Here is a 25,000-nt window from a genome sequence, read left to right as displayed (position 1 = left end):
ATTGAACACGAGTCCAACGGCCAACTACCCTTTCTTGACACCCTCATTTCGCGCGATAACGGAAAACTTTTGGTCGACATCTACCGCAAACCCACGCATACGGATAGATATCTTGACTTCCATTCACACCATGACAGGAAACATAAAATCAGCACCGCTGAGACACTCCTGCATCGAGCTTTGAATCTCGCCAACACACAAGTTGGAAAGACCCGTGAAACTGCTCGTGTTTGCGCCGCTTTACACTCCAATGGCTATCCCAAAAAAAATCGCTGCTGATGTTATAAGAAAGAAAACGAAGCCTCCACCACCTACACCTACTCCAGAAGAGTTGGTTGGTATGTTCTTTAAATGGACTGAGCCAACAAACTGACGCAACTTTGCAGTCCTTCCCTACATCAAAGGCATCATGGGACCTCTCACAAGAATCCTCAAGGAACACGACATCCAAGTCACTAGCAGACCAGTTAAAACTTTACAACAGCATTTCCCTATCCCTAAGTTTCGACCTGCCCAAGACGACCAGTGCAATGTCATCTATAAAATTCCATGCACATCTTGCCCGTGGACCTACATTGGTGAAACTAAAAGATCCTTTACTACTAGGAGAAAGCAACATATGAGGAACTTAAAGCATTGTACTAAAGGCTCATTAATGTCGCAAAACACGCATGGACTTTTAATCATGATATTGACTTTAACAATTCTAAAATCATTGACAAAGTGAACAACCGGAGTAGAAAGACATTGGAGTCATGGCACACGGCAAAAACTGTTGGGGCGGACAATAATTCGTGCCCGCTCCCAAGACAATGTCACATTCTCTTAAAGAAACACTAATTTTCTTAGCATTTTTAACATTCTTTCTACTACATGCTTTTATCCTTTAATTTATGCGAATTTTTTTCGTTATATTTAAATTTCTTTCGCTTTTACGCTTCACACATTTTTATCCGTTGAAGGCAGCAGTTCAGTCTGTCGAAAGCTCATAGTTTTTTTAAAACTTTTTTACCAGAGAACGATTTTACTTCTTTCTACTCAAAGATTGATTGGAATTGAGTTGATTTAATGAAATGTTTAGCAACCAAAAGTAGTGTTCCAGTGCTAGATCAATGGACCATTATATAAAGCTCATTTTTATCATTCAATAATTGCTGCCTCGTAACCTTGGCAGCCATTCTAACTATACAATATGAACAATGTGTCTTAAATTGAATGGCTAATTTTGACTGTCGGAAGCCAACAGATTCCCCTACATATAATATAGACTATTCCTTTGAAGTTTTTTTCTTGTTTGGAAGGAAATGGACGGACATGGGTTTCCATGGACATTACTTCTGTTCATTTTTTTCACTAAAACAATACTACAACAGTTTTTATTTCCCAACCTTAATTATTCCGGGTATCACAAAAATTCGTGACTTTCCATGTTTATAGATTGTTCAGAGTGGTATAAGGACGACCCCACACACCTCTAAATAACTTCCTGGTGGAGGAAGTGGAACGCGTCTCACCCAACGTGCTCGAACAAGCGGGCATCGAAAGCTCTTTTTGAGAGCCAGGTTTCACTTCTCCACTTGATAACCACTAATGAAATGTTAATACGTTTACCTACCATTAAAATTACTCTCCGACAGCACCAGCTGAATAACTTCAGGATCAACTGATCCAGAAAACATGCTCTGCAATTCTCTACAAGTCGTGTCACGCCATTTCAAGTCGACGTCCCTTTTTTTGGACATGATCTCTGACAAATTTTTTTCCAGACTAGACACGCTTTGACCTTGATTCCTTCTCTTGGGTATGCTAAGGTGCTGGACCTTTGGGAATTCCACCACAATGTGAGATTGTATGGACAATAGCAAGATTTACGTGAAGTATTAACTGTCTGCCAGACAACTGAACGCACGGGTGTATGCCTATGTCACGTGAGACTATGTTTTGTATCCCGAAAAGCAGTGCGAAAAGCATTGTGGGTGATCAGTAAGAGCAGGAACATGGAATGTGGAACATAGAACATCCCAATATAATAGGGGCGTCAGTAAAACCAGGAAGATGGAAGATGGAACATTTCGGAACATCCCAGAAAATTCCGCAACATGACATAATTTGGATTAGCCTGCCGTGCAGCCGTATCTTTGGAGTAAATCGAACAAACGTGAGCCGCCATATCAGTTGTTTCCATCGTGGGGAGGATGCATGATCGAGGGGAGGAAAGAAACAGTGATTTCCAGCCCAATCATCCATAAAAAGTTGGGTAACTTTGTTGGACAGTGTTATGAGGATTAGAATTACTTTTAGTTTATTTGTCATGCATTTCCACACATTTCTATAATTGTTACAATCTGTAATATTCCAGAAGTGACTCAGCAGTTTCCACAAATAGTACACCTTGTAAGACACTATAAATACCAACAGAACATTCTAGATGCTTAGAGTAAAAGTATAAAAGCAGGCTTCTTATTAAAAGAAAAACCTCTCTTGCCCGAGGGCTTACCCTCGTGGCCGGCTGTGATTGAACTTATGTGAAACTGTGACGAAGCAAAAATCAACTGCGATTTTTTAACTATGGTGGAGCTACAACCTTTGACCTTGCTATCTCCGGAGAAAAGAAAGAGAAGAAGAGACGATAGCTCAAAAGGGAAGAAGACAAAGAGGTCAGAGTTCATTATGAAGTCTTCCATAAGAGTTTGTCTACACAGAAAATCCAGTGAATGGAAACGGAATCAAGTGAATCAAGAAAGTCAAGAATTGTTCTTTACAGTCGGTGGAACTTGGAGTTCGAAGTGGTGGTCAGACAGTAAGCCAGCTCTACGATCTGCTTAACTTAATCTTCTACCTAAGTAACTTTAACAGTGTATAACTAATTAAATAATAGTGAGAAAGGGTAACTGATCGTTGTCACACTTTTGTTGCGTGCCTTATATCGTACTCTGGAGCTTTTTTCACTTATGCCTTGTTCGCAAACATCTCTTGGTTATTCCAGCACGTAACAACAGTGGTACACAATTCATGGTAGCGAATGAAGGTCCGTGTCTTCTTTGAAGTAGACGCGAAGAGAAAGTTAGTTGCATCGGATGATATCGGGGTATTTTGGACACGACCGTGACGCAGAATTTATTATCATACGTTTTTCCTTTCTTTCAACTTGAAGGAATGCAAACGATTCCCCTTTGTACATATATTACGTTTTATCCCGTATGAAGGCCAAGGGCAGAGAAAACCTGATATAAAAGTTAAAGGGAGGGGCTGTTAGGAATATGTTCCCCGAAAACAACAATCACTTTAGGACGATGAACAAGAAATTGCTATCCTTTATTTCCAATATAAATAATTAAATTATCTAATTTTGTTTAAAAATTTTGAAAGAAATTATGATGTAGTTTATGCTTCATATTGTCTTGTCTAAAATATGCCAACTTAAATTGACGTTAACGGCAATGATGACACCACAGTCATCGTCTGAACCTTAATTCTGCATCCATGTTGTCACCCATAATGGCCCTTTACAGTCATGTGATCAAATTGGCGGGAAAGAAACAGGAGACTCATTGCGGTCATCAAGAAGTTTCCTTACGTACAGCTTCATTTTTTTTTCAAGTAATTATCATACTTTTTACTAATTTTAGTTATCCATTTGTTAAAGTATCTTTTTTTTCCAAATAATTATCATAATTTGTCATGTTCCGGAATGTTCCGGGATGATTCGGAATGTTCCATGTTCCTGATTTTACTAACGCCCCTTCAGCGGGCAAAGAAGATTTTATTGGAATTTTTTCATACAACACACACACACAAAATCGATTTTTCAATGTCCTATCACTTCAACGCGTCGGCGGCTGTCGTTAAGCTGAGGTGGAATGTGATACATTCACCTGATAACGCCCTGAATATCCATATCAGATGAATATACACATATTCCGAAGAACAAGTCAATAAGACGCTTATTATCCCTTTGGTGATGTTTCCCAATAAAAAAAGACGACAGTCTTTAGGGATTTCCTCAAATAGTGAATTTTCCATTGTCATGAAAGTACTGGATTTAAGTGCTTTCTCCCTAGAAAACGTATACTTTTAAAGGAGGTATACGTCACGGTCTTCGATTTTGAAAAGTTTAGCCTCAAGTTATCAAAAAGATCGTTTGTAATCCGTTTTAATCTTCTGCATCCTTCACCATCCTGGTCATGCTTGCCTTTATTCTTGTCTCTTTGGTTCTTATCTTCCCGAACAAATTGTTATTTCACTATTTCCCCATAGCTTAAATACAATTTTTATGTCTCTTTTTGAACCCAAAATATCGCGACCGAGCTCCTTTAATATAGTTCCTTTCTTTCTTTGCACTAAAACGCTTGAATGTTCAGTTCAGTTCAGCTTATTTAGCCACAATACATTACGAAGTACAGTATGAAAAAGAAATAATCACATGGCAAAGGAGCTCAGAAAAAACCATGGGGCTTATTGGACCTGGACCCCCTCGTTACATAAAAGAATACGAAACAGAAAGAGCTTACAAGGATTGATGGACTACTTAGACCGCTTAATTAAATAACCATTAAACATAGCACGATGTTTTCTTTATTTTGCGCTAGTAACAAGAACAAGTAGGCGAAGACATCAGAATCAGACTAATAACATGACAAAAGATAGTTTTTTAATCTTAGATTGAATGCACCGACGAAAACAAGAAATTCTGCAAACGGTCTCAAAATTTGACACTTTTCAAAATGGATCATTGATCATCCAGTTTTAGTGGCCAAAAACTGAGATTTGTTTAACCGATGACGTCAACAGAGGGTACAAAACGTTCGAAACGCATTAGAGTGGATAGATCAACTAATACTTCTAAAAAAAAACTGTAAAAAGTGGGGAAGAATTTCATGGTTTGTCACGGTAGCGTTTTAGTTTGGATAGGTAAAAACTATGCGAAAACGCTAGCTAATTGGCCTTTTGCAACAAATGATCACACGGTACAAAATCCGCCATGCTGGAGGGAAAGCTCATTATTATTCCCCCACTGGGACATTAAAACAAAGAGACCTGAACCAGTCAAGCTTGACTTGCCTTTGTTTTCCCAGTGGGGGAATAATAATGAGCTTGCCCTCCAGCATGGCGGATTTTGTACCATGTGATCGTTTGTTGCAAAGGGCCTATTATATAAAGATAGCAAAAAAACACTTTTCGTCGATTTTACGTCACAAACTGCTTTGCATTCCTATTTTCAAAGAAATTTTGCATTGCAAAGCAGTCTGTGACGTAAAATCGAGAATAGACACTTGCTTTTTACACCACGGTGTAGGGCCGTAGGAAAAAAAATATGACTGAGGCAACGTCCACGGTTAAATTCTCTTGAAATGAAAATGAAAAAAATGACCGAGGCAAGTGCCTCGGTTTGCTTCATACTGGCTACGGTCCTGCGGTAGTAGGTCCAAATTACTGCAGACAAAAAGCGAAATGTTGAGGTTAGAATTGTAAAACATGTTTGGTTTTGGTGAGGAGGTAATATTTTTGACGAAAATTTGTGTTTAGGTGCACTTCAAATTTTCATAAGGCAATAATCATTTCACTAACCCTCGTTGGATATATTTACCTTGTCCAACTTGTGCACATGGAATAACTGCCATTAGTATATAAATACACTGGTGATTATAAAAAATCGCGGGCTCTCATTGGTTCACTATCTCGGATTATCAGCCGATAATCACCTCGACGGACAAAATGGCTGCCAGTAGTCGTTTTGCCACTGTAAGTGAAGATGATTTCGCGTTGAAATGTTTTTTTTTTTACTCTTTTTTGAAATAATCACCTGTGTATTTATACTAAAACAATTATTCGCCTCAGGCTCAGTGATTATCGACGAATATTCACCTCGACTTTGTCTCAGTGAATATTCACCGATAATCACTGAGCCTGCGGCGAATAATTGTTAAATAATTAATAACTGACCAAACACCGGATAGCAATGCGGCGCAGGAGTTTGCAGTCTTTATGTTTACATTTACTTGCAAATTCTGCTCAAATTTAGGCTCAATTTACGAAAAAGATAATTTTTTCGTAGCTTTTAAAAAACACCTTGACAGTGCATCAAGTCCACGACAAAGTTGTAGGAAATTTCGGAAAAAACAATGAAAATTTTTCATTAAGATGCCCTGGTGAGTAAATGGCACAAGTTAGTGTTACTTGGCGGGGGGGATAAAATCTTGGGACAACTTATATAGATATAACACAAGCATAGTCTTTGTGCACGAAAAGTAAAGTTTCATTACGTCATTGGAACTGGGCAATCAGGTGCCTCTCTATGGGGGATCCGCTTTTTTACCTCATCCTGTCTTGTGCCCCTTCAATCCTTCTCTGGTGACGTGCCAGAACAAACTAAATCATCCCTTCAAACCAACTGGTACTTTCTGCAGAAGACTTACGCCCAGATCCCCTGTGACGTCCACAGAGGTAAAAGGGACATACGAAAACCCCGTGACGATCCCGGAGATCGGGAAAGACTGCTTCTTGAGTTCATACTTACTTCACACCCCTTGCCACAAGAACAGTGTACACAAGCGTGAAGTAAGCATGACGGAAGGAAGAAAAGCTGTCATATGTGCGGTCAACAGATCGCGGGCAAGTGTGGGCATTGAGTCACGCAATGATAGATGTCAAACATGTTCTTTTGACAAAATTCCTCCGAATTGCAAAGTACCCTCTCAGAAAACAAGAAAATCTTTCTGAAAACTTATTCTACGCAAAAAGTAGGTTCTGGAAGTAATTTTGAGAGTGGAAAACACGTTTCCTACCGAAGGTTTGATCGCGCCAAATGGAATAATAATATGATAACACAACAACTGAGCCGCTAACCTTATTTGACGCGTTGCCATAAAAACCATCCAGATGTTTTTGCTGGGTTTTAAAGAAGCTCTCCATGTAATTTTTTTTCGCGATTTCGACTTCCCTGTTATTCACCCTCCTGCTTGGACGCTATTTCAGACTCGCTCGCTGCTGGATGCTATTGTGACGAGCAGATTTGGAGCCGACACACAACCTCTTTCTCGATTTTCTCACACTTGGACATGCACAGGCCACCCACGACCACCCAACCATTCAATTAGCAATCAATTATTCATTCAAATGGCAATGATAAAAAGGCAATTGTCTCTTCAACAGTGAGATCAAATCATGAGCTAGGCACAGTATGCCTTTTATTATTAATTTCTCCAACTATTCCCTCCTTCCACCTCAACCCAATCATCAATTCTCTACTGATAACTCATCTTTTAACGTTTTTCTCAAGAGTGGAATTACAAGAGAAATTTTTCTCTCCAGATTTAGTAGTCTCTGGTCCATCATCTTAATGTTTTCGTTCAAAGATTTCAAATCAGTCAATTCAGTCTCCGGAGCATGCGCAATGTGTGTGGCCACTTCCGCTGAGTTCGCGGGTTTCACAACTGTCACAAGTTGCGTCTCTGCCGTGGGTTCGAGTTCCAATAAAAATTCCTCATTATACTGCTGATTAGGAGAAAAAAAAAGCGTTAAATAATTGACCACACTTAATTAAACACACCAAGGTAAAACACTGAAGCATTCAGTGCAATACAGCTCTTTTCTGCCGCCCAAGTCTTAACCTATCAATTTCGATTTTACATTCCAACCGAACGGCTCCACCAGCATTCGGGGGCTTGTGGGCACTTACCAGAGGCGATAAACGCAGGAGGTTTTCTTTATATCTAAGGTTCCAAGCTGCTATGTGCAAACGGTTAGAGGTAGATTTTCTGGCCTTGGTCTCACACTTACATCAATTCTTAAATAAGACTATCGAAGTTTATAGGGTCTGAAGCAGTAGCGAGAAAACGCAATTTCCATTTATGTGGCCGGGATTATATTGCTAGATTTCATATGTTATCAGATGTTGGTTTTCCCTGGCTCCAGAGGTTTTTTCTTCAGCCGCAAGAAAGACGCGAAGCGGTGAGAAAGAGAAAAACCTGTGGAAAGAAAAAAACCTCTGGGACCAATGGCAACTTAGCAATCACGCGTCCCTAAGGCATTGCCAATCAAAACAACCAATCATTGCGTGTTTGTAAAAATATCAACCAATCCGAGCCTGAGGGTCAGATCCTGACCCTGGCGTCTGCAAGAAAGTGAAATTCAAGCCGGTCTAAGGTAACCAGAGGTTTTTCACTTTCTCGCCGGACTCGTCTTTGCCATTTCGCAGATCTCTCGCGAATCAAGAAAAAACTCTGGGACCAGGGTAATGTTGGTTGAGTTTGTTGTCTCTGCTCCGAGAGGTTTTTCGTCAGGAACCCCGGTTGTCATCTCTCGTTAAAAAACAATGTTCGATTTGATGGTCTATAGTCTAATGTGATTTGATTTGATTCAGTACAGTGTCACAAATTTAATTGCAAAGCACTGGTGCTCTGTTAGATCGATTCTTGAGGCTTCGTTGCAAGGTTTACATTAATTTGAGGTCCACTGCACATTGTGTGGAAATCATGCCTTTCGTTCAGACCTGCCCAAATGGATATCCCAATTGTATGCGATTTGTGATTGTGAACAATCGCTGTAAGTTCTTACCTTATACTAAACAAGCAAAGTATTGATCGCTGACTGCTGCTCACCTTTTCCAACCTTCCGATTTGATATGAAAACAACATGTTTGCCAGAAAGTCTTCTCTGAACACTGGAAAGTCTTTTAGGATGGACGACAGATCTGACCAATCAATATAGTGAATAAGGGTGTGTGTCTGCACTAGCAGGCTTGCTGTTGCTCTGGCCAACTTCTTGGTTGACTTGTATCCACAAAATACAGTATCACCTCTTCCTGAAAAAAAAAGGACAATGGAGAGCCACTATATTTATAATGGCAATGAAGGTTAACAAGGTCATTTTTATATTACTTGTAATAATCAAAGCTGAGGTAGTGCAGGCTACGGAGCTAAGGTAGCAAATGCTTAGAATTAAAGGAACCCCATTTCTGGACATAAGTGTAAAGATTGGTATCAAATATCAAAATGTTATAGTTATAGATTTGTGTAATTTAATATCTCGGGAGACCGAAGGTTAAGAATAGGCCAATTTCCATAATATAATTTTGAACTTGACTGCAAATCTTTTGGAAATAAAAAGCTAACATTATTTGTTTATTTCTCATCAAAGATGTGAATTCTTTTCTTTTCGTTCCCCACCCTCGCAGTGGAGTTTGCATTTTACTATATGGAATTGGGCATATTGTGAAAGAGGCATTTGACTGAGTCGAGATGAATTGATGTACCGCAACGAACTATCCTGACAATTGATTGTAAAATTAAAATTAATGTGACAGAAATGTTGAACAAGCTATTAATAGAACTGAATGATGAGAAATTGGAAGTAAACGCAGGGGCACCCAACGAATCTGTTCCTCACATTATCTGTTCCCCAGAGGAATCTTGCTGGCTGGCAAAAATACAGGTGTTTCGATGAGCTAGCTGGGAAATTTTGTTATTGATAGAGGTTTTTCCTGGGAATTACTGACTTTTTCTAGCATTTCAACCCGAGCTAGCTGTAGAAACTCTGAAGACTGAGGACGACTAAAAAAAAAAAAAAGAGAGAACCCCATCCCTCTCCCAGAGAGTAGTCACAAACATACGACGGCTGGTCAGAGTGATTGCGCTTGCGGAAAAAAAACCTGTTTTGTCCCGGTTTTGTCGCTTTTGTTCGGTCGTTTTGGATAGAGGGATTTGAAAGCGCGCGGAATTCCTGGTTGGGAAATAAATTTGATCAGCTGGCTGGGAAACCAACCAATTTTATCTAGCTGGCAGGGAAATTTCTTGCGTGTCTTGCTGGGAAAAAGAAACAGATAATGTTTTCCCAGCAACACTGAAAAACACCTGAAAATGCCTAAGATTTATTTTCATTAACTGGGTTATAATAATACATTTTACAACAAATTGGTCGTTGGGTGCCCCTGTATACGTACTGTATCGTTAGATTTGGAACCACAAACGAACGAAGTAAATGCTCAAAAAAACCTTAAATATTCGCAGAGTTTGTGAGAATGGTCGTACTGATTACTATGCAATTTCCAGGAAACAGCAGGATTTTGCGTTGACCAATTGTAATGTTAATGGTTTTGAGCGCTCCCACAACACCGCCAGAACTATCCCTTTTCGTGTGGGACGTTTTACTTCAACTCCCAAACAGATAAACTTAGTGTTTTGAGCAAGCAACGCGGAGCCTAATTTGAAAGACACGAAGGCAAAAGGAAACTTTCCTTACCAATAGCAAGGACGGTTTGTCCGTCAACAATCACGTGAACGATTCCTTTAAGAATGAAGAAGACTTTATCCACCTCATCGCCCTGTTTGATGATATACTGACGTGGTAGAAAATGCTGCACTCTTAATTTGTTGGCAAGCGACCGCTTGCAGCTAGGAACAGCAGCACGAAAAGCAGAGTTCTGTCTGAGCAATTCACCATGAATGTGAAGACAGATGTCAGTCTGAAGTGTGCTTGGAAACATCTTCAAAACCTGCAAATTTCTGGTTTAAGACGTATTGCCTGTGTAACAAAGGAAGGTTACTAGGGCACAGGGGTAAACCTTGTCTTGCCGGCTTAACATATTAAATCAGTTACCTCGTCCTTTAATAGACCTTATTCACGATGGCCGCCATGTTGGATTTGCTATTATCATGTAAATTAGCTGCACACTTCTGAGGGGGCAAACAACACAAGTTCGAGAGGTTTTAACGAACATCTTAGCCACACAGACGATTTTTTTCACGTTCATTGAATGTTTTTCACTTCAGTAGTAAAATAGAATGATCACACAAGTTATCGGTACTTCGATGTTTGTTTTTAGTGAAAAATGAGAAAGAAAGATCAAAGATATAAAATTATCACAAATAGGACTTAATTCTACATAAAACGTACTTTTAGAAATGTTATTTCAATATTTCGACGAGCCGATTTTCCGCAATTTGCCTTTTTTGCAATGTTTGCCCCCCAGCATAACACATGGCTAACTTGCATGACAATTTGAAACCAACATGGCGGCTATCGTGAATGAGGCCTATTCTAAAATCAGAATTTTAAGACGTATTAGTTTTCTGCGAAGCTCTACTCTAGAATCGATTTTAATTATTTCCTAACCGTTCTGTCAAGTGTGCTTTATGGTGTCAGTCTTGTGGTGGCCTCTGCTTCTCACCGCTTTAAGGACCTTGAGGCTATCCATACTAGAACAACTCGATTAATTCACAAACACCAAGACGAAGATGTTCTCTCAATCGCATATTAAAGTGGCCATCACTGAATTATTTTTATAACTTTTGTCTCTAAACTGCTACCCACAGGGCTTTCTACCATCTAGATTTATTAATATTACAAGGGTACTGTAGCTTGAACAGGGTTATTTGATTAACCTTTTAAATCAATTTCTCTCGTGTAATATAGTAAGTATTAGATTTGAGTTAAAAATTATTCGATCTTTTTAATCAAATTTTCTTGTAATTTACCATTCTCGTCACAAGAGCCTCGGATCGACCCAAGGCTCTGGGAAACTCCTTGTAGGAGAAAATGCGCCGTAGGATTCTTATAGCCAAAAAAATGGCTATTTGAATCTTACGGCGCCTGCTCACTCCTCGTGCTAACATGAATGCACCAATTAGAGACGCTTTTGATTGTTCTTCACGAAAACCAATGAGAAGACGCTTTGTTTCAGGGTTCCCCAGAGCTCTTCTCTCCCTCACTCAAGAGAAGAGCTCTGGGGTCGAGATTGGTTATTTACATGCTTTTGTTTTAGGTTTAAGTTGCTTTATTTTAAGGGTCTATTGACGTGTTTTTTGGGGTGCGTTGCTAAGGATGTAATGGTCAAGCAATTTGAGAGAATTTGGCATTATTTTGGTCAGTTCCAACTTTTGTAAACCAGTGACCCTCAATATGACGTCATCATGCCAAGCCCATGGTCACGTGACCAATAAACGAAAACTCTAAATTTGTCTACGTGCTACACAATTTGGGTATTTAATCAGTGTTTTGATAATTTGTATTCGTTTTTGCATCCAGCCAAGCATGGTTTTCTTTTTATTTTGAAAAACGTTCTTTTTAAAGAGATAAACGATAGTGAAATACCCATAACAGTTCAAAAAAGGTGATTTGAAAAAATCGATGCTTAGCCATATTCTGTATTGGGAGTGAAACGTGCCATATAAGAAAAAAAAGTCAATTTAAAGACCGCCGGAAATTTAGCTTTTTCTCAAACCGGAAGTCAGTTCCTTTACGCATGCGCAGTTGATCTGCGAACGAGCGCGATTATAATTGAAACAATTAGGAGATTGTTATCAAATTTTCCAGGTCGGTAAGAGGGTTTTCTGGTCAGCTCACGATATGATGACGTCAGTCACCGGAAGTATCATCTCACTTCCTTAGCAACGCGCAAAAATCCGTCTGTGGGCCCTTAACAGTAGGTCCACATCAGCTGTATAGTTGCCCTTTTTACCTGACCTGCTTGACTAAGTAAAGATGATAACGATGACGTCAAAGAGACAAGCGCCCGTTTTACAATTAAAAAAAAAAGTACTGAGTGGGTTCGACTTCCGGGTGGTTAAGACGCTTATCTTTCAATCGGGAGATCCTGGGTTCAACACCCATTCTGACCACTCGTTAAATTTGATCCTGTTATTCCCTGGTGCAACTTCTCGGTTGCACTTGCAAATAGCCAATTGGTTTGCCTCCGGCGTAGTTGGGATTCCTAACAGTTGTTGTTCTATCCTATAATTTCGTTGATTGTGTTTCATTGGACCTGGAAAGGCCCTATAAAATCTTAAAGTTAGCTGCGGTTTCTTTCGGCTATTCTCGCTTCTGCAACGTAACCATACTTTGATTAGATAAAATTCACTAAACGTCACATACTGTTTGGAGATCGTCTGCTTTCATAACGACAGCCTCGCGGAGAACATGATCTTCCATGATTTTTTTAAGCTCCCTCGGTATTTTGTAGAATTCAACGAATTCCCGAATGGTATGAAGATCCTCGTGTTGTCTTGTACTTTGCAAATAAAGCCGCTGTAGGATCACCGTCAAGTTACCAAATATTGACGCGTACATCAAAGCTACACAATAGAAAAAAAGAAGACATTTCACATTGGCTGATATTCAGAGAAAAAACTGAGGAGCTGCAAGATCAGATCCTGCTGTAGGCACAAATTTTGTACCCCTTTATCTATGGGTAGTGTGGCGATACAAGCGGTCCCTGAGTTACTCTGTCATAGGACAAGTGACCCGGAAAGAGGTTTTCCAAAGCACTTTGTCAACCGCGTTGGGTGTCCAGTACAATGAGGGAATATTTGCTGACGTCACTGTTTGCATTTTGTTTCATTAACGTAAGAGTTTGCTGACAAAAGGAATTATGCTATTATTTACAAATTGACTTCAAAAGGTAAATGAACTTTGTTAAACTCAGTTACATATCCGATTTCAAGCCTTTAAGCTTTGACAATGAGCCAGTTGTTAGTCATCAAAAACTGATAAATTCTTGGGTGGCAAAAGCGTTAATAATCGAACACATTCTTTGTAAAATGTTGAATTTTACGGCAAAGCATTATTGTTCAGAGATTATCTGGTATATATGGCTCAAATTTTCAGAGACGACGGCTGCGAGAACGCAACAGAACTATATTTTTGATGAGCAAAAAGAAAGGCTCCTCTGGCCCAGCACGTGCGTTTATGTCAACCATTGCGGAATTGAGTTTATGTACAAATACAAATACAAATACAAATACAAATACAAATACAAATACAAATATAAATATAAATACAAATACAAATACAAATACAAATACAAATACAAATACAAATACAAATACAAATACAAATACAAATACAAATACAAGTAAGAGTACAAGTACAAGTACAAATACAAATACAAATACAAATACAAATACAAATACAAATACAAATACAAATACAAATACAAATACAAATACAAATACAATGTTCTTGATTTTGAGAGGGTAATACATGATTAACCCAGTAAAGAGTTTTCTACCACATGGCCCTCCGTAAAACAAAGGTCAGACCACAACACCGGGAACACTGTCCCGTACTCTTTTCGAATAGTGTGTGGGGTCTTTAACGTCCCACAGAGTTAATGAACAAGGGTTGTGAGAAGGGACCTCCGGCTTATCGTCCTTATCCGAGAAGACTAGAGAGTCTAACCATTTGCAGATGTAATAACAAAGGCAGCACCTGGCAGCAGTGGAGGACGCGAGCTCCTGGTGACGACTTTTTTGTAGTTTTCCACCTGGCGTTGATAGAAGTTTTATTCCTAGCATTTTGATACACACTTTCTACACCAAAAGTCTTGGAATAACCGCAAAATTATTACAGAGACGGGAAATAATACGTTTAGATTATGTTCTCTTAGCTGCCGCCATCCTCAGGACCTTGCGTAAGCTTAAATCTGGTTCATATGCGCGCGGCGTATCGTGACACAAATGTGTATTCTACTAATGAATGTCTTTTACATCTGCGCCGCATGTGTAAACACTGGTTTGATTGCCAATGTAACTTACCTCCCGCGATCATCACAAAAACGGCAAAAACTTTCTCATTATTGGTACCCGGAGCGATATTTCCAAAGCCGACCGTCGTCAAACTACTTAGAGTAAAATACAAGGAAGAGATATATCTTGTAGAAAGGCTTGGTCCGCTGGTTGGATGCGATTGGTTGATCGGTTTGTCCATTTCGTCTGCAAGCGATTCCAGCCAGCCACTGCTATTACGTGCCTCAGCCCGGCCGATTGCGTGCCACACGCAAGCCAGCCAATGAGCAGTCAGTGTAAATAGACACATGAGCAGGAAAATGGCTGCAAATCCATATTCGGAATAACGATCGATTTTACGCGTCACTCGGACCAAACGCAACAGGCGCGCAGTTTTCAATAACCCCATCAGAGTAGTGGCCTGACGAAAAAACAGTGCATGGACTAGTTAACACGATAAAGACTTGATTATTTGTGCGTACAAAGTCGTTTCAAATCACACTCATTCAACTTGACGGCGGGCCGGAGATAAAAAAAAATTACAAGAAAAATTGAACTGATTTCGTGGTTAACGAGAATTCCGATGTTTTGTTTTATCCTAATATGATAAGGAATTATTTAGAATGACTCCCCACCTCCCCCCTCAGTAGATGGAGGATTACTCTTTCCTTCTATAGGGCTCATTTTATTGGCGAGAAAAAAATTGTGACCTTTGCCAGGATAAAATCTAAAAAAAGAAACTTTCCAAAGCAGAAATAGGTTAAATTAATTAAGGAACCCGCATAAGCTCCTCACCAGAAGAGTTTGGTGTCGTTGTATATGCTCCATCGAACCGATATGTCCAGAAAGTTCAGTAACAGACCATTTCCGAGTTCATGTCTGCCTCTTCTTCAAAGGGAGTCTTAGTACCACGTTTTTGTGATGGTAATTAGTTCTACTTTACATAAGAATGACAACTAATTTTCATGAGAAAAACTTCGCATTTAGACTCGCTTTGAAGTGGAGGCAGACATTAACTCGGAAATGGCTATTTCAATAAGCGTCACAAAGTGTTGCAATGCTCTTCTCCCAAACTTCAACACCACTCGTGTCTCGGAATACAAACAATTAAATTCACAAAGTGACCCCCAAATGCTACTCTTTAAGTAAAGATTAACTGCTGCATTTACCCAAAGCTAAAAATACCGCTAACCTTTACCCTTACCTTAAGAAGATGCAACTCGTCTTCCTATTTTTTATAATCTTCGCTACTCACCCCTTCGAGTTCCGGATCAATCATGAATTCAAAAGGAATGGCCGCCACGAAATCCACCACAAACCAAGATTTAACGTAAAGAACTGCTATCTTCTTTGGGTCACTGATTATCTCATCCCTATTTTTAACAAGAATCGCACTCCGAAAGTTAATAGGAATATCGATTATGAAAAACAAATCGATGATCAGATTGGCGATGGCGATTGGAGAGAGGGACGTCCATGACCCAAATCGACTGGTGTTCATTTCAGTCTTCCTTGGGACCACAAAGGCAACGTCAAATGGGACCTCGATGGCTGTATAAATGACAAAAGCAAGAATGAACCAATCCCAAGTGGCCTTGAAGGTGGAATCGTGATGGATCAAGCAACGTTGATTAATGTAAGGCGAGTAAGTTGATGTCTGTGACGTTGAAGACATATTCTGAAAAGCAAGGAAAAGCTCCCTATCAGATTTCGCGTTGAAGTCTGACGTTTGATTGACTTACCCCGTGTCCGGTGACGTCACGTAAAATTCCCTGCGGAATTCAGTCCTTTTGCAGGATTATTAAAACTCACTCGATGTAAAATCGCACTATTCTAGAGTCTTTCCTAATCATTTTAACATGTCATCAAAGCAAGATTGCAAGGTCTACCTGCCGATTCAGTAGTGGTCAGGTCACCGAAATTCTTGAAAAACTAAAAAAATAAAAATTCTGGATTAATCACAATTTCGCTGCTACCATTTTACTCAAGACTCTGCGTCCTCTGGCCAAACTTTTCGACGTTGAAAAAACGTGCTTGAATCCGGCATTTTCCAATCGATAAATGAAGCTTTTAACCTGTTTCAATCGGAATAGCGAATTGGATTCAAAATCTGAGCGTAAAAATGGCATTAACTTTAGTTTAGGCAAGGTGCAAAAATTTATAGCTTGATTAAATATGACCGTTGCCGCTAAAACAAAATTCAAGTTTCAAGAACTCACTCTGAGAATGCTTCTAAAAAGTGCGCTTACAAAACTAGAATGTTCTGATTTAAGTTACAAAATAACACAGGTATTAAGGTGTTGACGTACCTTGCATAGCCGTTTTTCTCTTTTAAAAGTGAAAAAGACGTTTAAATTATACTTGCGCAAAAAAGGAAGAACTACTCAGCCGTTTAACCCTCGCGATCAAGGCGCGGGCGTAAGTTCATTGCACGCGTGAGCTTAGTGCGCGCGCGGAGGTGTCTGAATGACCCAATGAAGAGATAAAGGAGCGGAATAAAAGACATTGGGCCAGGCGTGAAAACTTTGTTGTTAATTTATGCTGTCGTGATCTCTCGTTTAATCAACACAACAGGAATGGGTCGTAGTGCGGGAGAGCGAATTTTCACGGTCAACTTATCAGATGGCCTCATGTCATTGATCTCTGGAAGTCACCTCGAGACGAGGCTGTAATTTAAAAGGGCTACAACAGCAGAAGTTTGACTTTTCTTTTATTTTAAAGTTTGATGCATTTTACTTTCCAAAAGCTTCATGGTGTACACGATTCCATACACAGTGGATTCTTCAATGTGTACAAAGTCACTCCTTGAAATTAAAATAATCCAACAACATTTTCCTATTTACATAAGCATCTCTTAAGTGAAAGAACATTTTCTGATCGAGAAAAAATACAAGCTAAGAATAAATATCGGCGATTTTTTTGTGGCCTTAAGGAGCATTGTTTGAATGTGTAGCTAACGGTTTGTGACGATGAAGCTATTAGTTCTTAATAGCTTTTCAACTGCTGTTTCCTTATCATGCATTTCTTGCGGCGTTTCTTGTGTCAAGATATTCAAGAAAATATCAACTTCTCGGTTACCTTTTCTGATTATCTCAGAACTCTTTATGAAATAGAAATGAAAATTTATCGTTAAATCTGATCCCCAAGTGATGAAACGATAGAGTATTTTGTCGATTGCATGCGCAAAAATGAATATACGAACCTTCGAGAACTTTTTACAATGTAGTGATGATATTAAAGTAATGATCATGTTAGTCAATAAACAATACGAAGGAAAATCGAAATTCTCCAACTGGGTTTAAAAATGAGATGCTACAAACTTTCTTTTCTGAAATGGATTGCACTTCGTTAGAAAGTGTGTGAGTTAATTAAATCAAATACAAAAAGTCATTTTTATCCATATCCAAAGCGACACTTCAGTAGTAAGCCAAATTATGGTAAAATAATATACTATATATATAATGTTGTGGCATTCTTGTTTTTAAATAATTGTGTCTCGAAGCTCTGGAGCTGAACGACCCTTTGGACGTAAATAATGCAAAATTGTCTCAAAGTTTCCCGTTAATCGCTCCTCCATGGCTGATAGTCTTGTTTCCAATTGGGCCAGTCGTTTTTCTATGAATACAAATTCTGTGGCATGCGAACAGTTGACTTGAGCTACAGAAGCCACTGTGGGATTGGCAGGGTTGACTGAAGCAGTCTGGACGTTAATTCTCGGCTCCATGCCTCCTCCATTCTTCTCTGAACGTAAATCTGCTTCCGAAGAATTTGGAACCTGAGGAATTTTGCCATTCACAAATAATGTTGGGGATCCTGACCTCTCAAGCCTGTCCATAGTAAACCGAGAGGAAAACGTCGATCTTGCATTTGATAATCGCGGGGAGGGAAACTGGGCGTCATTTGGGAATAAGAAAACTTCTTCTCCCTAAAATGTAAGCAGAAAAAGGAAATGTTAACCGCGTGTTTCTTGTTCGAACGGATTGGCTACTCAAACTCAAACAATTCTGGTCAAAACTGTTGGGACAATTCCCGCTTTTCCCCCTCCCCCATTAAAATGTTGATTTTTCACGGTCTCCGAAATCAAGATCCGTTCATCGATCGCTCGCATGTTTCAACATTGTCTGGGGGGGGGAGGGGGAAGGGGGAGGGGGGAGGGGGAGTGGGCGCGAAAAAGGCAGCGAAAGGAGAACAAGCGTTACTCAATCAATCAATCCACTTTATTTAAAACACGGTAAATGGCTCAGCAAGCTGGTTTTCAGACATGCCGTGTAAGAATTACAAAATATAAATGCTAAAAAATTACAAGAATTACAAGATATAAACGTTAAAACGACTAATGAACTAGGTATAACTTAGCGCTAAATATCATTTTATGTCAAAGAAATTTAAACAATAGTGATAGTAACAAACACAATTCACTATTTAACAAATAGATTCCATGTTGCCGTGCGTCTGTTCAGTAATAGATCACAGATGACGTCAAAATGTGGTAAGAACAAAAAAGTGGCACACGAGGCGATAGCCGAGTGTGTGACTGATGTTCTTCCCGTCAATTTGCAAAGAAAATGCGACAATTTGAAGGAATTTGGAGGAGTATCTATCATCCTCGAAGTGTGTTGATGTGAAGGAGTTGTAGAGTTAGTCCTTCAAAATGCGCTGTCTGGTCGGTCAGTTCTATCGAATGGAAAGCTTCCTAGGTTTAATTTCCAGGGCCTGAAGATGACGTCATCAGCAGAATTCTGCATATATATGACTTATTAAAAGGGTCGAGTAATCTAGCCCAATCTAAACTCGAACCAAGATTCTCTCTCTTTTTCTTCCTTGCTGTACTAAAGCGAGTTGTCAACCGATCGAGGATTGTAATGTCGGCGGGGAGAGAATTGAGCGCATGTCAAACTTTTGTACTAAAGCGAGTTGTCAACCGATCGAGGATTGTAATGTCGGCGGGGAAAGAATTGAGCGCATCTCAAACCTTTCTCGCTTAACTACCCAAACTCACCTCAGCCTCGGTCCCAAGATTGTACGCAAGTTCCAGATGAGAAATAAATTCCTCTCTGAAAGAGGGATAAGCTCTAAGCACACCAATCAACTCGTTCCAAGCCACTGAATGAATCTCGCCGTGTGTTTGAACCCGGAGACTGGAGTTAGCTTGTGGTAAGTACGTGCTTTGAACAGTGCTGTAATCACAGCTAATGATATCACCCTTGCCTGACGATTGAAAAGGAATAGAAATAAAATCCCTTGACACAAGAATCTTTAAGGCCTACTACGAGTCTATTTCGATTCTTTGAATTATTTGAGTAATCATGAGCCTTTTTTCAAGCAAAGGGGTCGTTGCATGATGGCGTTGTTTTGCTACAAAATACAAGATGCTGACATGCCTTCTATTGTTATTTCGCATACGTTCTGCGCATCTCGAGATACTTGGGTTTCCTATGGGTGGTGCTTACTAACACAGGAATATTTTTACGCGGTTTAAAACTATGCGGAGAAAGCAGAATTTAGCAAGTCCCCTTGGTAAAAAGAAAATTGGGGCTAACCACGCATATTTCAGAGATAATCTAGCTTCAATTTGGAAAAGAACGGCATACATTTCTTTGAGTTTTAAGGCTTTTTACAAATATTGTTGATTAATTTTATCTTTGACAAATGCATGGTTACTCCTAATTTTCTTTTTTGGATTTCAGTAACACTTGTTCGGATCTGCTTTTCCCGCATATTCATAAATCGCGCAAAAATACCTTTGAACTATTTTGATTGGTAGGCACTGTCCTTAGTCAGACTTATTTACTTATTTACTACGAAAACAAAAGTGAAAATTTAGTAAAACTTTGCCTGGAAATCAGCCTTCCTGGCGTCAAGTGAAAAAAGAATGATATCAAATACATGGTTTGCAAGTGACACATGACATAATCTCCCTCTTGCTTTCTAGGCTCAAATGACAGCTTTTCAGAAGTACTGGATATTTTTAAAGACACATGCTGCCATTGCAAATGGTTAGACTCTCTAGTCTTCTCGGATACGGACGATAAACCGTAGGCCTCGTCTGACAACCCTTCAAAGTTCATAACGTAAAAGAATCCACACACTACTTACAGAGAGTAGGGCATGGAGTTCCCGGTGTTGTGGTTTGTCTTCTGTGGTGTGTCATGGTCGGGAGGACAAAATACTCATAGATACTAGCTACAACAAGCTACTCTAAAATCTGAGGGTAAGTAAAGACATGATGATGATGTAAAAGCCATTGCCTTGTCAGGCACATGCCTGCAGGTCTGGGGTAACACGAGAATGAGGCACATGATCAAAGCGCAAGGGAAGTGTAAGAGAGAATTTCCGTGCAGCTTCCTGCACGAATTTCTTTCCTTCTTCTTTTAACAAATTCCTATACTCAAATCCTTGAACACTCACCTAATGTTAGCATGGTATCGTCATATTTCACAACATCAATGTTTCCCTTGGCTATGAAGTAAAGCCGTTTTACCTCGTCTCCTTGCTTGATAATGAAATGTCCTGGCAGATAATGTCGGATTTTAAACCTTAGCGCCAAAGCACGGAGGCAGCCTTCTGAAGCGGATTTAAAAACTTTACACTCTTCGAATAAATTTCTGTGCAGATGAAGGCAAACGTCGGCTTGAAGCGACTCGGGAAAACGTTTGAGGACCTAAACAGATGAAAGATTGTCAGACTTAGTTATGTCACACAGCATTGTGTAGACCATTGAGAGCTGAATAGTAAACTTTCAGTTATTGCAGCGCCTCAATTATCCCATGAGCGCGGGTTGGATGTGATAGTAAATAGCTACCAAGGCCCGTAGCACCTTGTTGGTGGTAACCAGTCTCGCATCCAACAAGCACGAATGGAATAATTGTTTTATTAAACTATCATTAAATTCTGAACGGTATGTGAGTTTTCCAAGTTTTCAGTTTGGCAACACTTGACGAAATCAGTTTCCATTTCCGAGGTCGAAAATATAATAATAGCTGCCAACACCGATTTGGCAAACTTTTCATCGTTTTGCGTTCTGTAAAATACACCTGCCGCAAAAGAAATTTATACTCAAAGACTTTCGTGAACACCACAACTATAGTAGTGACAAATATAAACCAGAAGATATAAAGGCCCGGCAAAACGCACTCAGCATTTCAACCTAACATGTCGCAACATTACGTAAATGAGACCTGATTCCTTGCAGTTATCGGGGCAATAGAGCGGTTTTCAAATGAGTGTCGTAAAACCAAAACAAAGGTAATTACTTTGGCCAATCAAAAAGGGTGGAGACAATCCGGTAAACCAATCAAAACTCGAAGTAATTACACGTAGCCGACACAAAGCGCGGGAAAATGTGCACGCGCGAGCCACGATTGGTTTTGATTTCACTTCTGATTGGTTGACAAAATGGCGCGAAAACTTTGAACCAATCACTGAGTGAAGTAATCATAAACAAAAGTAATTCACTAATTACTTTCGACACTCAATTGAAAACCGCTCTATAAGCAATTGTCTCATATAAACACCAGAAACATTGGTGTGCCATCAAAGAGTTCAAAACCATGACAACCATGACTTCTGTGATGCCGGTGCAACTGAGCTATGAAGCCCATTCAGTTAATAATTAGACCAGGTCAATTTGCTTAACTCATGTGGTCCCGTGAAAGGACTTGATGAAATAAATGTATGGATTCAAGAGAGGATGATGGGGACAGAACACGTCACCATGTTGGGCCACTTCCAATGATAAAATTTCGATCTAAATTTAGCCGGTGGTCATGATGCGCGGTTGTTTTAAGGAAGACATCTGATGGGTTATCATTGACTGCGCGACCATGGGCGCGAGACCAAAATGACTTTCACAGCATGGCGCGAAGCTTAAAATAGATTGAAAACAAGTATCATGGGGCATGGGAATGAATTCTCTTCCCTCGTGTGTCGGTTATAGATATCTACAAGAGACAATTGCATAAATTGTCCAGGTAAGTGAGAAGATCGCTTCTCCCTTACGTCTATAATCGGCGCTTCATATACATAAATTTATTTCATCGAGTCCTTCACAGGAACACCTAAGCCGAACAAATTGACCTAGCTCAGATTGTGGAACATTGCACCGACATCGCAGAGGTCAAAGGTTGGAATACCGTTGAAACCTTCTGAAGAGCCCCTGCCTTGGAAAATATTTGAAAACTCGGATCACTCAAGGGAGAGAAGAAAACAAAAGTTTGAAGAATTACAGAGCGCACTTGATATTAGCGTGGCCGATATAAAGGCAAAAATAGTTGCTTTGCGAGCACAACATGAAATAACAAAAACGAAGGTAGCAAAGTCGTAACAAAAATTTGATCGCCTCGTAAAAGGCCTCCAGGATTTTTTAGGAAAGACTGCAGTTTTTGACTCCCGTGCTCAACGCGTCTACGTCGAAGCATCACAGGAGGTGAGCCTGGAGCACAGAAACATCGACAAACGCGCAAAACGTTGCAAGATGCTGCGCGCGTTTGGCCAGTTCCTTCACAACACCAACGATGTTATGCAAAGTTGTGTTAAAATGCTGCCTTCGTTTGGCCAGACCTTACCACTTTACCGGGCCAAATCATTTTATTTTATTTATTTTTTTTATTGGTACAATTTTATGGAGAACCGTTCTACAACTCACGTGATACAACTCACCGCGTCAATATCAACTCCCTTGGTGTAGGCCCATTCGTGTCTGAAATATTCATCCAGTTCTTCTTTAGTTGTCTTTGGTATTTTGTAAAAGCGAACGAAGTCTTCGATCACTTTAAGGTCGCGGTGAAAACGCGATGTTCGCGAGTATAGCCGCTGAATGATGGCGGTTAAGTTTCCAAATATTGAAGCATACATCAGTGCTGAAAAAAAAAAACAGGGACTGTCACGTCGGAAACGTAGTCAGCGGTCGTTGTAATGCGTATGCGCGCAAAGTTTCCATGTTCCCGAGCTAACTAGGACCACAAAGTTATTGAGTCATTGATACAAATCCAATTGTTTACAAGGTACATCTTTACTAGTAAAAAAATGCAACGCGTTTAGCAATCCGAATCTGTTTCCAGATATCGTCCACAAATAATTGGAAAAAGCGCCGCAGTGAATAAATCAATTATACATTAAGGTGGCTGCTTGCAAAGACCCTTTAGAAGCTGTGATAATTTCCAGTTTATAAATGAAAAACAGATTTACTACGCAACTCACCTCCAATTATCATCACACAAACTGAAAAGATCTTTTCTGCATCCGTATTTGGAGAAACATTCCCAAAACCCACACTGGTAAGACTGCTTAAGGTAAAATATAACGCCGTTATATATCGAGTTGTGAGACTGGGAGACTGCGTCGAGTTGGTTGCTGGGTCGTGTTGGTTCAACTGTCTGGATAGTTCATTTATCCAACTAAATTTATTTTCGCGTTCTTCGTAACCAATCCCGTGCCATATACATGCCAGCCAATGAGCAATGAGAGTAAATAGACACGTCAACAGTACCACAACAGCTGTTCCGTATTCTGAGTAACGATCAAGTTTGCGAGCCACCCTTACCAAACGTAGAAGTCGCGCAGCTTTCAAAAGTCCAAAGAGGGTGGTTGCCTGCGGAAAAAAAGTAATAAAAAGGTAATTTGAAAAAACTTTTCTTTGACAGTTTTGAATGGCGGACGATGTACCTTCATGGCCTTCAAAGCGAAATGTGTCATAGACTGCAAAACAGTCGTTTTCTTCCCTTTTCGGAAAGTGCGCAGCGCCGTAAGCGTGATCATCGCGTGTGAAGCGCGCGAGCCTCACACTCGCTCCAGACCTTTCATTCAAATATTGACCGCGTCGCCCGCGTTTCCAAAAATACGACTGTTTTGTTGTCTAAATGTGTCACTAAAGTTCAGTTCAAGTTACATGCAACCACAGCTACAACTTACAATCAAAAGTATGGATTTTGTGTATATTCGAATTGGATTATTTTAAGATAATCATTTGAGAAAAGTACAGACGAAATAAGTTAATCACAACGTTTCGCTGTCTCCATGACATCGTTTCCAAGTGACTGAAATAAATTAGATTATTAAATTTTCAATCTCGGATATTGCATTTCTAGCTTCTGATTGGCTCACTCAATCTCGGTTATTAGCTCATATACCGTAATAACCTTATATGGAGACTGATTGCGTCGGTCGTTTTGAAAAAAAAAAAAAACCGAGACAACATCCTGTCGTTCTGTAAGTAAAACACTTCAGAATTTTGAAACAAAAATTCCATTGGCGCTTATTAACTGGTTATAGCCAACTCGGCGCTACACGCCTCTTGGCAATTTACCACCTCATATGCAACGCGCGCTCAAGGAATAATTGTTCGGTAACTAATAAATACCAGTGCAGGGTGATAGGTATAAATTAACATATGCAGGGTTGTACTTAACACGTAAGCATGTTAATTATATTCAAGTCACTAGTTTGCGCGGATAGAGTCCGAGTGTTTGTTCAGGCTTGGTTTCTTCAATTTTATGAACAAC

At 39.7% G+C, this 25,000-nt stretch overlaps 3 protein-coding genes across 11 annotated transcripts in view; all 3 read right to left on the bottom strand.

Annotated features, from left to right (window-relative positions):
• LOC138016892 (NEDD4-binding protein 2-like) overlaps positions 1-1,904 on the bottom strand; it is a 47,858-nt gene extending 45,954 nt beyond the window's left edge. For 2 of the 3 annotated variants that reach the window (XM_068864055.1, XM_068864056.1), the window contains exon 1: positions 1,616-1,904. In XM_068864055.1, coding sequence (XP_068720156.1) covers positions 1,616-1,742 — 127 coding nt within the window. In that variant the 5' untranslated portion in view covers positions 1,743-1,904. Of the gene's footprint in view, positions 1-1,472; positions 1,567-1,615 lie in introns of those variants that run through there. The other variant, XM_068864057.1, reaches the window with a different exon arrangement.
• A 5,332-nt stretch (positions 1,905-7,236) lies between these two features.
• On the bottom strand, positions 7,237-16,176 carry LOC138017721 (potassium voltage-gated channel subfamily H member 6-like). The gene is made up of 6 exons (XM_068864728.1): positions 15,757-16,176; positions 14,532-14,922; positions 12,871-13,070; positions 10,240-10,492; positions 8,601-8,803; positions 7,237-7,494 (listed from the first exon to the last, which is right to left on the bottom strand). The coding sequence occupies exons 1-6, from the start codon at positions 16,174-16,176 to the stop codon at positions 7,237-7,239; spliced, it is 1,725 nt and encodes a 574-aa protein (XP_068720829.1).
• A 1,018-nt stretch (positions 16,177-17,194) lies between these two features.
• LOC138015987 (potassium voltage-gated channel subfamily H member 6-like) overlaps positions 17,195-25,000 on the bottom strand; it is a 26,174-nt gene continuing 18,368 nt past the window's right edge. For all 7 annotated transcript variants that reach the window (XM_068863144.1, XM_068863145.1, XM_068863143.1 and 4 more), the window contains 5 exons: positions 23,700-24,090; positions 23,160-23,359; positions 20,910-21,162; positions 19,501-19,709; positions 17,195-18,426 (listed from right to left, as the gene is read on the bottom strand). In XM_068863144.1, the coding sequence (XP_068719245.1) occupies positions 17,983-18,426; positions 19,501-19,709; positions 20,910-21,162; positions 23,160-23,359; positions 23,700-24,090 (1,497 nt within the window). In that variant the 3' untranslated portion in view covers positions 17,195-17,982. The remainder of the gene's footprint in view (positions 18,427-19,500; positions 19,710-20,909; positions 21,163-23,159; positions 23,360-23,699; positions 24,091-25,000) is intronic.

The sequence above is a fragment of the Montipora capricornis genome, chromosome 9, assembly GCF_036669925.1.
Source record: "Montipora capricornis isolate CH-2021 chromosome 9, ASM3666992v2, whole genome shotgun sequence".
In the NCBI taxonomy this organism is placed as follows: domain Eukaryota; kingdom Metazoa; phylum Cnidaria; class Anthozoa; order Scleractinia; family Acroporidae; genus Montipora; species Montipora capricornis.
The sequence above is the reverse complement of the archived record's forward strand: the minus strand, read 5'-3'. Positions and strand labels throughout refer to the sequence as shown.

Coding starts and splice junctions, on each gene's coding strand:
- LOC138017721 (XM_068864728.1), bottom strand. CDS start 16,176: ATGTCTTCAACGTCACAGACATCAACTTACTCGCCTTACATTAATCAA. Junction 14,923..15,756: donor TTGATCCGGAACTCGAAGGG/GTGAGTAGCGAA, acceptor TTTTTTCGTCAG/GCCACTACTCTGATGGGGTT. Junction 10,493..12,870: donor AAGCAGACGATCTCCAAACA/GTATGTGACGTT, acceptor AGAAATTTGCAG/GTTTTGAAGATGTTTCCAAG.